This window comes from Carcharodon carcharias, chromosome 12 (genome assembly GCF_017639515.1).
Source record: "Carcharodon carcharias isolate sCarCar2 chromosome 12, sCarCar2.pri, whole genome shotgun sequence".
Lineage (NCBI taxonomy): Eukaryota > Metazoa > Chordata > Chondrichthyes > Lamniformes > Lamnidae > Carcharodon > Carcharodon carcharias.
The window spans coordinates 19,091,554-19,108,995 of NC_054478.1; the positions used below are offsets into that span (position 1 = coordinate 19,091,554).

Sequence of the window (17,442 nt, forward strand, 5' to 3'; positions counted from 1 at the left end):
TCAAAGAGGAGGCAGGATAAATTGAGATGAACAGTTTTGCATTATGCTGTTCCAATATATGATTGAAACACACAAGATCCTGAGGGGACTTGACAGGGTGGATGTGGAGAGGATGTTTCCTCTTGTGGGAGAAACTAGGGGTCACTGTTTAAAATTGAGGGGTCGGCCATTTAAAGCAGAGATGAGGCAAAATTTTTTCACTCAGAGGATTGAGAGTCTTTGGAACTCCCTTCCTGAAAAGTTGGTGGAAGCAGAGCCTTTGAATATTTTTAAGGTTGGGGTGGATAGATTCTTGGTAAGCAAGAGGGTGATAGGTTATCGGGAGTAGGTGGGATGCAGATTTCAAGTTATTATTAGATCAGCCATGATCTTATTAAATGGCAGAGCAGGCTCAAGGGGCTGAATGGCCCACTCCTCCTCCTTCATATGCCTGTAAATCCACTTCATAGGTGATGCAATTTGCATGCTTTGATGTTGGTTTGAAGTGTTTTAGATTCTTGGGAGTCAAGACATGCCACAGAATGATTGTAGAGGACTGAAGTATACATACTTATGCACACATACATATATTTTATATAATACAGACACATTTATTTATTTATGAATATATATTATATATGTTAGCCTTCACTTTCTCTCCAGTCCTTCTTCTGGAAGCAGCAATATATTTTTTTTTATCCTCTTCAGAGGATTCATAGAGAATAAATAGTACTCAGGGCTGATTTCCAGGCTGGAATCTAATCAAGGGGTTTGGATGGTTTATATATAGAATAATGGATACTCGGGAGTAAGTTACATACTAGAATCCAATCAGCAGGTTCAGATGGTGTATCCATTGTGGATACCTAGGAGTGAGTTAAAGGCTGGAATCTAATCAAGGGACTTAGGTGGTTTATGTAAAGAATAAAGGATATCTGGGGGTGAGCTACAGGCTGGAATCTAATCAGGAGGTTCAGATGTTTTATATATAGAATGAAGAATACCTGAGGACAGGTCACAGTTAGAATCTAATCAAGGGGTTCAGGTGCTCTTGTAAATCATGAGAACGAAGCTTGAGCACTTTATGACCATCACCAGAACCTCAAGGTGAAATCACTTCACTGATATCAATATAAGGTATCTTATCTATGGATGAATGCCAACATTCCTGGATCTGGCAATCACCTTCCACTTAAACTTAATTGCTCCTTTCTCCAGGAAAATATTGCTGCACCTAGAAACTGTCCCATGTCCAAACTCCAGCCTGGCCTAGCAATGTTATATTCAGCTGTGCAGGTATTCCCCAAGGGGACTGCTGAGCGTACAACGTGCCCATGCTATCTGTTACGCTTTGCCCCTTGCGCTCAGGGTGAAAGAGCGAGCATTGGAGCTAATTTAAGGAGAACCTTTGCCGCTTTATCTGCAAAAAAAATCCTGTTGTTTGCCGGAGGATTGTATTATTTTATTTTTTCACTGTTCGCCCAGGTGGCCATAGTGTAGTGGCAGATAACTTAACTCATTCCACACCATGAGAAGTATCTCGACATTCAAAGAAATGAATGAGCCAACTTGCATTGATACAGCACCTGATCCGACCACAGGGCATCCCAAAGCACCTTGACAGCCCATTAATTATTTATGGAGAGCTTTAGGGAAACAAGGCAGCCAAATTATGCACAGCTAGCTCTCGCAAGCAATGTTTGAAGCAAATGACCAGATAACCTGTCTTAATGATGTTGGTTGAGAGATAAATGTTGATTGGCACTCCAGTGTTAACTTCCCTACTTATCTTCAAATCATGCCATGGGATTTTGTTATGCCCACCTGAACAGGTAGTGAAGACCTCAGTCGTGCAAGCTATCTCATAATTTGATTGATGCATTTCTGTTCCTGCTCCTGATCTTCCCCTTTCCAAATTTTCTCTTTCTCCCTCTTCCTTTCTCTCTCTCTCTCTCTCAATTTATCCATTTTATGGTCACAGACCCTGCTCAGAAAAGGGAAGCTCGATGGACATTTTATAGACTTAACTCTAATAAAAACAGAAGCTGCTGGAAGTGCTCAGCAGGTCAGGCAGTGGAGGGAGAAGCAGAGTTAACCTTTCAGATGGTTGACCTTTCAACAGAACTGGAAGAAGTTAGTGAATTACCAATGTAAAAGAGATAAAATGGAAATCGCACTGGAAAGATCAGCACTGTTTTAAGGGAAGTGGCTGTGAATTAAATGACAGAACAAAAACGACATAATGCCGATGCTGGAAATCCAAAATAAAAACAATGTTTCCAGCATTTCCTGTTTTTATTTCAGATTTTCAGCATCCACAGCATTTGGAGTTTCCTAGATTAAACTATTGCACATAGTGGCTGGTGAATGTTGTGGAACAGACTGTGCAGGGACATGCGAGAGGTGTATACTTTCAACACATTCAAGCAAGAGCTGGATAGCTTGCTGATGAAAATAAAAAATCGAAGGGTTGCATTTCATGACCTCAAGATGTCCCAAAGCCCATTACAGGCAATGAATTATTTTTTGAAGTGTAGTGGCTGTTGTGATGTAGTAAAACATGACAATCAATTTTGCACACAGCGAACTCCTACCAACAGTAATGTGATAGTGACCAGGTCTTTTTTAGTGATGTTGGTGGAGGTTTAAATATCCACTAGGGCACTGGAGAGAACACCCCTGCTCTCCTCAGAATATTGCCACTGGATCTTTTGCATCCACCTGAGAGGGTAGATGGGGCCTCAATTTAACATATTTTCTGAAAGACGGCACCTCCAACAGTGCAGAACTCCTTCTGTTACAGCGTCAGTCTAGATTTTTGTGTTCAAGTCTCTGGAGTGGGGTTCCTCGGATGGGAGAGTGCTTCCTACTGCACCATGACTGATGAGGCGTTAGGTGTTGTGACGTTTTTGGAATTGACCCTGGAGCAACAATGCTTTTTTTTCTGGTCATGTCACATCATATAGTTCATCTCAGCCTTCCCTGCCTCTTGGTCTATTCCTCAATACCATTGCTATTGTTCCTCATTGTCTACATTCCTTGAATATATGCTGTCCCTTGGTTACAGCATCTGTCAGCGTAATATTAGTTCCCTCGGGTACGGTGATGATACTCAGCTCACCTCTCTGTCACTTTGCTGGACCTAACAGACAGCACAATGGCTCTCCAATATCAAATTGCAAATTGGATAGGGAACAGTAGCAACCCAGAATGAAAAAACAGTAAAAACTGGGAAATAAGATTACTGGTCCAAACCAGTTTCTCCTTTTGGGACAGTATTTATATAACTGGACTAGTAATCCGGAGATGAGAGTTCAAATCCCACAATGGCAGCTGGACAATTGAAATTCGGTTAACAATATTTTTTTTAAAATCTGAAATGAAAGCCTTAAATCAGTAATGTGTAACTACTGGATTGCTATAAAAATACCTGTCTGGTTCACTGATGCCCTTGTGGGAAGGAAATCTGCCATCCTTACCTAGCCTGGCCAACATGTGACTTCAGACCCGCAGCAATTTGGTTGACTCTTAACTCATTTCTGAAATGGCCTAGCAAGCCACTCGGTTGTATTCTAGAAGGCAGCTCACCACCACCACCTCAAGGGATGGGGAGTAAATGTTGGGCATACCAGCTACACTCGCATCCTATAAATGAAGTTTAAAAAAAAAAGTTGGGTTGAGGCAGCTTGTTGTTGCACAGTAAAATCCTGCGTGACTCTCTAAAACCTCTCCTGTGCACTCGTGCCATCCTGAAGGCGAGAAACCCAAAGTTCTCCTAACGTTCCAATTCCCACTGTCATGTTACGAGTTTGATTACTATTGTTACCCCACGATTAACACCTCAGTGCATTGTTGGAAGGAAGCTGGTCTCCGCTTGGAACCACCTATGCAGTATGAGCGCAAGGGAAGCCAGCGAGTCACCAACCAAAAGTTGCAATTCATGGCGAAGCAGCTGGAAAGACATTGCACCCTTAACGTGCCACCTCGGGATCTGTTTCGTTGCAGAGTCTGTCTGAGGCTATTAGTGTGCAAGATGGAAGACTATTTAACACTGAGCTCCAGCGTCTCTACACAATGGTAACAGCAGCCAAGACAAGGCAGAAAAGAGGACATGACTCGGGTAGGTGCATACAACGAATGTCTCATGTGATTGAAAACCAGCCACTAATCATGCTGATCATTTGTTCTTATATGTTGGTTAAATGGAACTGGCATGGCTGGGCTGTTAAAGTAATGGTGCATTATACTAAATTTCCAATACTAATTGTTGTAAAGAACAACATTTATACTTTTGCTCATAACTCTCAGTTATCTCTGATATCAGTGTTTCTGTACGCCAACTTGCGTTTATATAGCACCTCGAATATCACAAAAATCACAGTGCTTCACAGGATTGTAACCAGACAAAAATTGCCACCAAACTGCAAAAGGAGCTATCAAGACAGTTGACCAAAACTTGGTCAAAGAGGTAGCTTTTGAGGAGCATTTTAAGTGATTAGAGAAAGATAGTGAGGGAGAGACAGGGAGTTTTGGGAGGGAATTCCAGAGCTTGGGGCCCAGGCAGCTGAAGGCACGACCAGTAATGTAGGAAGGGAAGTGAAGAAAGTAGGGGAAGGACGAGAGGTGAGAATTGGAGGAAGAGGGCTGTAGGGCTGGAGCAGGTTATAGACATAGGGAAGACTGAGGCCATGGAGGGACTATTTACACCAGAACTGTGAGCTTTGGGCAACCTCTAGAAAGACATTTTGTATAAACCTTCACCTTACATGGCATCATGATGTACAACTTCTCCTTGAAGCATTTCTGCAATCTTTATTAGCTGCTGCTTCTCCTGATTTATCCCATTTCATCCTAGTGACAACTGTGAAACAACAGAGGTCAGATTGTAGTTGTTTATAATTACAATGTTGCCAAAATATCTTCACAGCAATGTCAAGAACTCCTGTGGCCATTTCTTTTTGCTAGCTGAAGCAAACCAAACCCCACAAGGTGATGTTCTGTGCCCCTAGAGGCCTGTTGGTTCTCTTGCTTGAGTATCAACTTGGAGTGTTGGCACTCTTAGCACACAACAAGATTTGAACACATAACCTGGTGAAGGTATATTAGTATGGCTTTGTGAAGAGTAGATTATGTCTGACTAACCTATTTACATTTTTTGATGGAGCCACTAGGATAAAATCATAGAATAGCACAGCACAGGGAGCGGTTATTCTGCCCACCAAGTCTGTGCTTGTGGATGAGGGGGCATCAATATGGGTTCCAGAAGATGTTTCATTAGGTTCCACACCGGATACTATTAGCAAAAATATAAGTCCAGGGGAGATAGCTGGGCCTTTCTGTTCTGGAGATGGTCACTGTCTGACGCCCCTGTTACCTGCCACTGGTCAGCCCAAGCCATGTCCAACTTTGGACTGGTATGTGCTGCTCATGATCAGGGGAGTTGTGAATGACACAGAGAAGGTCATTGTTGAAGCAATTGAAGATATTGAACCATGAAGTTAAAAGATCCCAAGATACTATCTGAAGCAAAGTATGGAGTTACCCCAGTGTCCTGGCCAATATTTATCGCTCAATTAATATTGTAAAACTGATTAGCTGGTCATTCATCTCATTGCTGTTTTTGGGACCTTGCATACAAATTGGCTGCAACTTTTCCCTATGTACTAACAGTAGCTACACTTAAAAAGTGGTTGATTGGTTGGAAAGATTTGAAGCATCAAGCTTTGAAAGCCATAGGATAAATGCAAGTTAATTTTCAGTTCTTTATTTCCTTTCCCTCCCTTTTGCCCCTCCTTCCTTCCATCCCTCTCTCTCTTTGACTTGTTTTCCTTATTGTCCTTCCTCCCTTTTTCACTCTTTACCTCCCTTTCATTCATTTGTTCATTCAAATTATGGAAGTATGTTTGATGCCATTCTTTCTATTGAAGTCAGTTTCAAACATAATGCTAGATATAGGAAATAGAAGGAGAAGAGAATAAAGGAAGACAGTCGTAGAGAATTGTGAATCAGAGCCCATTAAGAAAATTGTCTAATGGACAGTAAGAGAGAAAGGTACCTGAGAAATCAGTTCCTGAGGCGATGAGACCAAGAATCAGGAAGTTCAATAACAAAGCGGGCGAATTAGGTCTATACGAGATATTGTTCAGAAGGGGAAAGGCGCTGGTCCTAGCAGTGGGGCAGATTCAGTGTAAGAAACCCTCTCACAGTCAGAGAGAGCGAGTGACAAGACTGCCGATCCCCAGGCTCAACCAGATCAAACTCTCTGCTGATAGCATCAGAAAAATCTAGGAGCTGCTAATAGAAGTGCAGAAAAAGATTTACACGACTAATAACAGAACCGGGAGATTATATTTATCAGGAGGGATTGACAAGACTGTGACAAGGATAGAAAAGAGAAGGCTGGGAGGCTCATATGAGGTCTTCAAGATTATGAAATGGTTTGATAGGTTAGTTGTAAAAAAATGTGAAGGAGACCAGAACTAGGGACCATAAATGTGAGGTAGTCATTAAGAAATCCATTAGGGAATTCAGGAAAAGCTTCTTTACCCACAGAGCAGTGAGAATGTGGAATTTGCTACCATAGGGAGTAGTTGAGGTGAATAGCACAGACACATTTATTGGGAGCATTTAAGTGCATGAGGGACAAAGGAATAGAAGGATAGAATGTTGATGACGTTAGATGAAGTAGGATAAGAGGAGGCTCGTGTGGAGCATAAAATAAACAGCAGCATGGAACTGCTGGGCCAAATGACTTGTCCCTGTCCAGTGAATACTTTGCAACAACAGAAAAATGATGGTTTTCAGTTTTACCAACATTGTTCTGTGGCAAGTTACTGCTCATTCAAGATTAGACATTGGACATCAGATACCAGTGATGGAGAGGTAGAGTTGGGTGTCAAGGTGGCCCCATGCTCAACTCCCATTTGAGTAAGAGGAAAGGAAACTTTAGTTAGTGTTTGTGAATTCTGATCAGAGTCTCATCGACACCTGCTTACCTTGTAAAGTGAGATAATGATATGATATCAGCTCACTTTAGTACACCGCATTGTATATTGCATAATGATTTACAGCCTTTTTACTGTAAGCAGACTTTATCTCATTGGATTCCCAGATGTGTATAAGAGAAAACCAAACAGTATATGTGGAATTTAAAAGTGTGGAGGTGGATAGATTTGACCTACATGGTGGATGGTATATGTGTGAGATTTGAGACTGTTTTGATGCTTTTCAGAAGATGGGTATGGTTTCTTGTCATGAATCGACTAGAGGTCAAGTGAATTTTCTGTTAGTGAAGAGCCTTGCACCCCCCACCGGAGAATGCAATGGAAATTCAGCCACCTGCCACACAGCACTTTCTGACTTATTTACAGTAACAGTGACCTCATTACAGCCTTGGTTCAAATATGGACAAAAGAGCTGAACTCCCTAGGTAAGGTGAGAGTGACTGCCCTCGACATCAAGGCAGCATTTGACCGAGTGTGACATCAAGGAGCCCTCGGGGAGAGAAGGAAGGGAAATCTCTTGGCTGGTTGGAGTCATACCTAGCACAAAGGAAGATGGTTGTGATTGTTGGAGGTCAGTCACCTCAGCTCCAGGACATCACTGCAGGAGTTCTTCAGGGTAGTGCCCTCAGCCCAACCATCTTCAGATGCTTCATTAATGACCTTCCTTCCATTATAAGGTCAAAAGTGGGGATGTTTGCTTACGATTGCGCAATGTTCAGCACCATTCGCAACTCCTCAGATACTGAAGCAGTCCATATCCAAATCCAGCAAGACCTGGACAATATCCAGGTTTGGGCTGACAAGTGACAAGTAACATTCGCGCCACACAAATGTCAGGCAATGATCATCTCCAACAAGAGAGAATCCAATCATTCCCCCTTGACATTCAATGGCATTACCATCACTAAATCCACTACTATCAATATCCTGGGAGTTGCCATTGACCAGAAACTGAACTGGACTAGCCATATAAATACTGTGGCTACAAGAGCAGGTCAGAGGCTAGGAATCATGCAACGAGTAACTCACCTCCTGATTCCCCAAAGCCTGTCCACCATCTACAAGGCACAAGTCAGGAGTGTGATAGAATACTCCCCACTTACCTGGGTGAGTGCAGCTCCAACAACACTCAAGAAGCTTGACACTGTCTAGGACAAAGCAGCCCCGCTTGATTGGCACTACATCCGCAAACATTCACTCCCTCTATGGCCGACACACAGTAGCAGCAGTGTGTACCATCTACAAGATGCATTGCAGGAATTCATCAAGGCTCCTTTGACAGCACCTTCCAAACCCATGACCACTACCATCTAGAAGGACAAGGGCAGCAAATAGATGGGAACACCACCACCTGGAAGTTCCCCTCCAAATCACTCATCATCCTGACTTGGAAATATATCGCCATTCCTTCACTGTTGCTGGGTCAAAATCCTGGAACTCCCTTCCCAATAGCAGTGTGGGTGTACCTACACCACATGGACTGCAACGGTTCAAGAAGGCAGCTCACCATCACCTTCTCAAGGGCAACTAAGGGTAGGCAATAATTGCTGGCCCAGCCAGCGAAGCCCCACATCCTGTGGATGAATAAAAAAAAACTGAAAAAGTGCAAAGAGCACATGTCCTACAATGGGAAGGCAGTGGTATAGTGGCATTGTCACTAGGCTATTATTCCAGAGACCCAGGTTAATGGTCTGGGGACCCAGGTTTGAATCCCACCATGACAGATGATGAAATTTGAATCCATTCCGTTGCTGTAAAAACCCATCTGGTTCATAATGTCCTTTAGGGAAGGAAATCTGCTACCCTTACCTGGTCTGACCTACATATTACTCCAGACCCACAGCAATGTGGTTGACTCTTAAATGCCCTCTGAACAAAAGCAATTGGGGATGGGCAATAAATGGTAGCCTAGCCAGCGATGCCCACATTCCATGAATGAATTTAAAAAAAACTTCCAACACAAGCTCCCTCTGGGTTCGACTCCCTGCTAACACCACAACATCATTAGCTCCAGAGAGTGTTGAGGTAGATAGATTTGACCTACATGGTGGATGGTATATGTGTGAGAGTGTTGCTTGATAGGGTGCACAGTGACACCACCTGGAGGCCAAAGAGTCCAAAGTGGGTCAAACTCTTGCACCCAAGAGCTTTGATGTGTGTGCTAAAAAAATGAATGGATATATGGCAAGGTTGCAATCTTTTGAATTTGAATGATATTGACTTACTCGCTGATTCCAAGAGTCTGAGAATTATTCTACCTGCTTCATCTCTATGGGGCGGATTATATCTGCTTTTCCCAAAGCAGTGGAGCTATGACAGAGAAATCTAGACTGCAGGTGAATGGCAAATACGAACCCAGGATGTGTAGAGCATTGTATACTTCTATTTCATCACACAGTCCTCTTTCAGTTGAGATAATAAGAAACAGGAGCAGGAGTAGGCCATTTGGCCTATCGGGCCTGCTCTATCATTCAATAAATTCATGGCTGATCTGATTGGAGCCTTCACTCCACTTGCCTGCCTGTCCTGCATAAGACCATAAGACATAGGAGCAGAAATTAGGCCATTGGCCCATCGAGTCTGCTCCGCCATTCAATCATGGCTGATAAGTTTCTCAACCCCATTCTCCTGCCTTCTCCCCGTAACCTTTGATCCCCTTACCAATCAAGAATCTATCTCTGTCTTAAATACACTCAATAACCTGGCCTCCACTGCCGTCTGTGGCAATGAATTCCATAGATTCACCACTCTCTGGCTAAAGAAGTTTCTCCTCATCTCTGTTCTAAAAGGTCTTCCCTTTATTCTGAGGCTGTGCCCTCGGGTCCTAGTCTCTCCTGCTAATGGAAACATCTTCCCCACATCCACTCTATCCAGGCCTTTCAGTATTCTGTAAGTTTCAATCAGATCCCCCTTCATCCTTCTAAACTCTATCGAATATAGACCCAGAGTCCTCAAACGTTCCTCATAACCCTTAACTCCCTTGTCGATGAAAATCTCTAACTCCACCTTGAATATATCCAGCCTCCACTGCTCGGTAGGGAAGAGAATTCCAGAAATTAATGACCCTGTAATTGAGTAAATTCCTCCTTATATTTAAACTGTGCTCCCTAGTTCTAGATTCGCTCACGAGAGAAAACATTCTCTCAGCACCTCCCCTGTCAAACCCCCTCAGTGTCTTAAATGTTTCAATAAGATCACCTCTCACTCTTCTAAATTCCAGTGAGTATAGGTTCAACCTGCTCAACCTTTCTTCATAAGACATCCCCTTCATCCCAGGAATCAGCCTAATGAATCTTCTCTGAACTGCTTCCAATGCAAGTATATAGGGTGACCAAGACTGTACAGTTATCCAGGTGATGTCTCACCAATACTCTGTGTGGCTGTAGCAAGACTCCCCTACTTTTTTAGTCCATCCCCCTTGCAATAAAAGTCAACATTCCATTTGCCTTCCTTATTACTTGCTATACCTACAAACTAACTTTTTGTGATTCATGTACAAGCACAGCCAGATCCCTCCATACAGCAGCATTCTGTAGTCTCTCTCCATTTAAATAGTATTCTGCTTTTCTATTCTCCCTGCCAAAGTGGATAACCTCACATTTTCCCACATTGTACTCTATCTGTCAATTATTTACCCACTCACTTAACCTACCTAAACCCTTTGCAGACCTTTCATATCCTTGTCACAACTTGCTTTCTTACTATCTTTGTACCATCAACAAATTTGGCTGCAATACAGTCCCTCATTCATGTCATTAATATAGTCGTAAATAGTTGAGGACCCGGCACTGATCCCTGCGGCACTCCGCTAGTTACAGTTTGCCAACCTGAAAATGACCCATTTACCCCAACTCTCTGTTTCCTGTTAGTTAGCCAATCCTCTATCCATTGCTAATATATCACCAGCACTACAAGATCTTATCTTGTGCGGTAACCTTTTATGTGGCACATTATCAAATGCCTTTAGAACTCCAAATACATTACCTCTACTGGTTCCCCTTTATCCATGCTGCTTGTTACATCCTCAAAGAACTCTAATAAGTTTGTCAAACACAATTTCCCTTTCACAAAACTATGTTGACTGCCTAATTGCATAATGATTTTCTAAATGTCTTGCTACTAGCATTTTCCCAATGACAGATGTTCGACTTAACTGACCTATAGTTCCCTGCTTTCCATCTCCCAGCTTTCTTGAATAGTGGCGTTACATTTGGGATTTCCAATCTAAAGGGACTCGTGGAGGATTACAACCAATGCACCCACTATACCTGCAGCCACTTCCTTTAAGATCCTAGGATGGAGGCTGTCAGGTCCAGGGGATTTGTCAGCTTTTAGGCCCGTTAATTTTCCTAGTACTTTTTCTCCTACGATATTGATTGTTTAAATTTTGTTGTTTACTTTTTCCCCTTGATTTTTCTAGTATTCTTGGGCTGTTTTTGTGTCCTCCACTGTGAAGACAATTACTTGTTCAAGGTCCCCACCATTTCCTGTTTCCCATTATTAAACATAGAAACACAGAAACTAGGAGCAGGAGTAGGCCATTCAGCCCTTTGAGCCTGCTCTGCCATTCATTATGATCATGGCTGATCATCCAACTCAATACCTGCTCCCATTTTCTCCCCACATCCTTTGATCCCTTTCGCCCCAAGAGCTACACCTAACTCCTCCTTGAAAACATACAATGTTTTGGCCTCAACTACTTTCTGTGGTAGCAAATACCACAGGCTCACCACTGTCTGGGTGAAGAAATTTCTCCTCATTTTAGTCCTAAATGTTCTACCCCGTATCCTCAGACTGTGACTCCGCCACCATCGGGAACATCCTTCCTGCAACTACCCTGTCTAGTCCTGTCAGAATTTTATAAGTTTCTATGAGATCCCCTCTCATTCTTCTGAACTCCAGCAAATATAATCCTAACTGACTCAATCTCTCCTCATATGTCAGTCCCGCCATCCCAGGAATCAGTCTGGTAAACTTTCGCTGCACTCCCTCTATGGCAAGAACATCCTTTCTCAGATAAGGAGACCAAAACTGCACACACGCTCTCACCAAGGCCCTGTACAATTGCAGCAAGACATCCCTGTTCCTGTACTCGAATCCTCTCGCTATGAAGGCCAACATACCATTTGCCTTCTTTGCCACCTGCTGCACCTGCATGCTTACCTTCAGTGACTGGTGTACAAGGACACCCAGGTCTCATTGCACATTCCGCTCACTCAATTTATAGCCATTCAGATAATAATCTGCCTTCCTGTTTTTGCTACCAATGTGGATAACCTCACATTTGTGCACATTATACTGCATCTACCATGCATTTGCCCACTCACTCAGCTTGTCCAAATCACACTGAAGCATCTCTGCATCCTCCTCACAGCTCACCCTCCCACCCAGCTTTGTGTCATCTGCAAATTTGGAGATATTACATTTAGTTCCCTCATCTAAATCATTGATATATATTGTGAATAGCGGGGTCCCAGCACTGATCCCTGCGGTATCCCACTAGTCACTGCCTGCCATTTGGAAAAAGACCAGTTCATTCCTAATCTTTGTTTCCTGTCTGCCAACTAGTTTTCTATCCATCTCAATATGCTACCCCCAATCTCATGCGCTTTAATTTTACAAGCTAATCTCTTATGTGGGACTTTGTCGAAAGCCTTCTGAAAGTCCAAATAAACCACACCCACTGGCTCCCCCACATCAACTCTGCTAGTTACATCCTCAAAAAATTCCAGTAGATTTGTCAAACATGATTTCCCTTGCATAAATCCATGCCGACTCTGTCCGATTCTGCCACTGTTTTCCAAGTGCTCAGCTATTAAATCTTTTATAATGGACTCCAGTCTTAACCTGTAAGGGACCAATTTTTACTTTAGCTACTCTCTTCCTTGAATCAACAACCTGTTTTACATCTCTCCTCAATGTTATTTCAATTAAACACACACACACACACACACACACACACACACACACACACACACACACACACACACACACACACACACACAGACACACACATACAGACACCAAGTTGAGCTGGGTTGCGTTTCATTCAATGGTTTATTTTCTGAAGGGATGAACAGCAGGTTATGCGTTGTTCTTGACCTTACCCTTTCCCATCGCAGCACTTTTTGATATTTTCAGGAGAGGAGGACAATAGGAATTCTCAGCCCAGTCTCGAAGAAGCACAAAACATACCTCCAATCGAACCAAAAGAAGAATTGGCCAAGCCAACTCCTGCAGAGAGTTCAGAAGTTAAAAAACAGGTGGGTGAATAATTTGGGGACAGTTTGCCTGGCAGCCTATCTACCAGCTTAAGCATTCACTTCTTCCAGTGCTGGCACACCATGGCTGCAGTGTATACTGTTTACTGACTGCAGTGTAGCAATAGCAAATTGCCCAGACTTCTTCAGCGGCACCTCCCAAACCTATAACATCCACAGTCTTGAAGGACGAAGGCAGCAGGGGCATGGGAACGCCTCTGAGTTTTCACCACCCCTGCCTGAGTGGCATATCATCCTGTCTGGCTCATATATCGCTGATCCTTCATCGTCACAGGATCAAAATCCTGAAAATCCCTCACTAAGAGCACTGTGGGAGTACCTCCACCACAGTGATGCGGCAGTTCAAAAAGGCTCCCCGACATCTTCTGAAGGGCTGCTAGCAATGGGCAACAAATGCTGACTTTGTCACTGATGCCCATATCCTGAGAATGAAGTAAATAATAAGTTGTTCATTATCCTTCAGGACAAGGTTGAGGCCAGATCAGCCATGGCAAAGCATGTTATGTGCAGATTTGGGCAGCTTACCATTACATTGATACTTTGGGGAGTATTCAAAGATGAACGAGGATGATCCTAATACTGTGGAAATTGAAACCCAACAGCTAACAAATTCAGATCTAGCACGAAATATTGGCACTGAACAGATCTAGCCAATTTCACACTCTCGTATATAGGAACGATTGATTTGATAAATAGGTAATAAGATGACTTTCTGGGAAAGAAAGAGATCGACAGATATTGAAAGAGGATAGGATGAGATCAGCCAAACATAATGGGCCTAATTGTCCCTTCCTGTTTGAATGGCATGAAATAGGGAAAGGATTTGGAATGAAAAAGATTGGCTGATCCACTCGAGCCTCTGATAGGATGTTTTACAACACAGAAGCTTTACGGCGCATTTGGTCCATCATGTTGCGGCAGTTTTCTGTAAGAGCCATCCATGTGGTCACCCTTCTCTGCTCTCCCCTCACACTCATTTGAATTTCCTTTTCCAAGTATTTATTTGATTCACTTTTAAAAACAATTGTGGCCTCTTTTTCCAATGTTTCTGGTCGACCATTCCATTTCCTAACATTCTTCTGCATAAAAGGAAAATCTCCTATAAGCCCTCAACCTATGCAGAAAATTGACTTGATACTTACTACTTTGGGCATCTGTGTCTCAGAGCAATAGTGCATGTGTGTTGGTGCAGCATCATGTTATGCTTCTGGGCTGCATTTTTCCTTTGGTGTGATTCAGTGTAGTGTCCACATTATAACCTGCCACATGGCCAGTGATCCCCTCTGATTTTTATGGTGTTGTATGAAGATTCATTTTCAAGTCCAACTCCAGAGACTTGAGCATAGAATCCAGGGTGACATTCCACTGCAGCACTGAGGGAGTGCTGCCACCGAGCGGGGGATAGGGGAAGAACAATAGTCCATACCTAACATTTCCCATGCAGTGAATGCCCTATCTTGGCCCTGCTGTCGTTGGAGCAGTGGAGCGAGATGGTGCTTGTGAAGGACAAGACTCACCCTGGAAATTCCCCTCCTGGGTTCAGCTCGCCTGGAGTGACACCTATCAAGGCCTGAGAAGGGATTGCCCCACTCATGATGGCACTGGACGAGGAGGAGGAAACAATGAGATAAGATCAGAAAAATAATGACAGTTGCACATTTTCATTTTAATCACTTCGCCCTATTATATTTCAGGCACTCCATCGTCTTCATACTTCAGCTCCGAGAAATTCTGTTCCTTCCATCGCGAAGCAGAAGAAAAAGAAAAGCAAAGGAATTTTTAGTTGATTTTAAGAATGGCTTATTTTAAGCAAAAAGAGGTACTTGCTCTCATCGCCCCACCTACCACCTTCCCACCTCAACCCCTATTTTTTAAGTAGAGGCCACACAATAGCCTGATGGATGGCGGCAGCAGCATTATTATACATTTCGTGATGCTACAACATTTCTTTCCTCTCCCCATATCGAAGTTTATTTAAAATCGATTGTGCAAAAGGTTGAGAACCACAGCGTCAGTTTGCACTGCAACCAATACCTTGTCAAACTCTCTGAGGTTCCCAACATTTAACGGTAGCGTAAATAAACTCCTGGAGGAGTCCCGCACCCTGCAGTGCCAGGAGCTGAGCCCCTGCAAGAGATCCAAAGCAATGACCCTTTAAATGGAGGAGGAGCCAAGCTCTGTATCGAATTTGCCAGACTGTGGGGTTCCACGACTCTGTGCCATCAACTGAAAGAGGTTTGCTTGCGTGATGATGGTTGCTGTGACAATTGTTTCCAAAGGACGTAAAATCACTGGGTGATTTTGTTTTAAATTTACTGTGCTAATATCAGCAAAGAAGCAGGAATTAACTTTAAAACCCACAGTGGCAGAATGGCAAGACAAAGTAGAGGAGGATTTGAGGAGTAGGGGCTTGGATGCCTATTGTTTCTATTCGCCTTGTGATCTGTGACTCAAGCAGACTTTGCTGGCTAGCTCAGTTTTCTCCTTCATGGTTGTGTTTAAGGTGAAACTCCAGCAAAATGACAGCATGCAGGTCATCGAACCTTCCCCTGCAGTTGCCCAGGCATTCAGGGTGTAAACTAAGTGGCAATAATGAGCCTGTAATTTTGTTAGCAATAACCTTGATATCAGAGAGGATCTGTCTGCCTCTTGTCTGTCCCTATCTCTCTTTTAGGTTTATTTTTGCTCGTCATTCTGTTCTCTGCTCCTCTCCCTCATTTCCTCTCGCTTCTTCTTCTTGCTCATTTCTCTTTTACATTCTCTTCCCTTTCCCTCTCCCCATGTCATCTTCATTCTGTTTTATTCTCTTTCCTCTTATTTTTCTGCCTGCATTATCTTATCTTTTACCTGTTTTAAGCAATATATAATTTATCATATCAGCAATTTACAACTTTGGTCAGTGGGTGGTAGCTCACTGACCAGTGACTGGCAGTACTTGTTTATGAACTTGTCAGTCATCTTAATGCAACGATTTTATAATCTGTTTTAAAAGAAAATCAACATTTCTTAAACTTCCACTTAGTTCGGAAGTTGCAGGCACTTTTTAATTTCATAGCCCCATAATCACCATTTTTGCATTAGCAATTTTTTTTCTTCCCCTCACACCCCTCTTTATTTCTAATCCGGTTAGACAACAAAATTTATAGGTTCAGCATTCGTTACTCCAAATTAAAATTAAATAGTTGCAAATTACCAGTGTACCAGCAATAGTAACTACTTTGTCTAATTAATTAAAGGGTCCGCAAGATTTCCAACTTGGGGACAACAGATGGTATGAATTTGGCAAGCAGCTGTTTTTTGCTTCATTTTGTGTAGGGCTGATTTTATGCTAAAAAATACGGGAAGCCGAATCCAGCGTCAAAAATATTGGCTGAAGTTTGGCTTCGTTCTCGTTTGCTTTTGAAATGACTTAACGATGGCTCCATGCACAAGTGCCTCTACTTCTTTTTTAATCATGATTTTCTCTCCCCCCACCCCACCCCTTTCCCTCCTCCTTAAACTAGTTCACGTGTGTTGTCACGGTGGAATGACGTGTGAATTTTCTAGGCTTTCTTAATGTTCCATTTCCATTTTAAAGATTGACGCAGTCTGCAAAATGCTGCTGTCCTTGCGTTATGTAAATACCTCTTTCTAGTACTTTTACAAATTTTGCTTTTGCTTTTTATTTTAAAAAACCTGAACGTCGAAAATAAAGTTGTTTAATTTTTCTTTTATTTCGCAAACTGCTGGTCCTTTTCGTTCAGGTATGTGCGTTTATTTGTTCTTAATTTTTCCGTGCTCGTGTGGAAACGAAAGCACTTGGAGTGTTATTTTTGTTTTTCTGAATTTTTCAAAGTGATTCTACATCAATTTCCAGGCACCATGCTCTCTTCCACTAATTCAACTTCACATTGTCCCCTCATCCCCATCCCCATCCCCATCCCCTGCACAGTATTGTTGGCCATCAGGCATCCAGCTAGAGTTGGGCAGCAAATCTGATCCTAAATTCATGAAGATGAACAGCCAGAACAAGGTAAAAGGGGAGGGGAGGGGAGAGCTTGGGGAGTGCGGAAGGGGGAAGTCCCTCAATTCCTGGCACAGTCAAAGGCAAGAGGGCAGGGAATCGTACCTTAAGTCGCAGGTCAGAGTCACCTCTCTGTCTGGCCTCCCAGTGTCAAAGCTCAGAAGTAAACCACCCC

General features: G+C 42.9%; 1 protein-coding gene across 4 annotated transcripts in view; it reads left to right on the top strand.

Annotated features, from left to right (window-relative positions):
* The window catches only part of nhej1 (nonhomologous end-joining factor 1), a 254,131-nt gene extending 237,154 nt beyond the window's left edge, over nucleotides 1–16,977 (top strand). For 2 of the 4 annotated variants that reach the window (XM_041201703.1, XM_041201702.1), the window contains 3 exons: nucleotides 3,985–4,099; nucleotides 13,125–13,246; nucleotides 14,959–16,977. In XM_041201703.1, the coding sequence (XP_041057637.1) occupies nucleotides 3,985–4,099; nucleotides 13,125–13,246; nucleotides 14,959–15,051 (330 nt within the window). In that variant the 3' untranslated portion in view covers nucleotides 15,052–16,977. Of the gene's footprint in view, nucleotides 1–3,984; nucleotides 4,100–13,105; nucleotides 13,247–14,958 lie in introns of all 4 variants that reach the window. The other 2 variants (XR_005944627.1, XM_041201704.1) reach the window with 2 other exon arrangements.
* The last annotated feature ends 465 nt before the right edge of the window (nucleotides 16,978–17,442 follow it).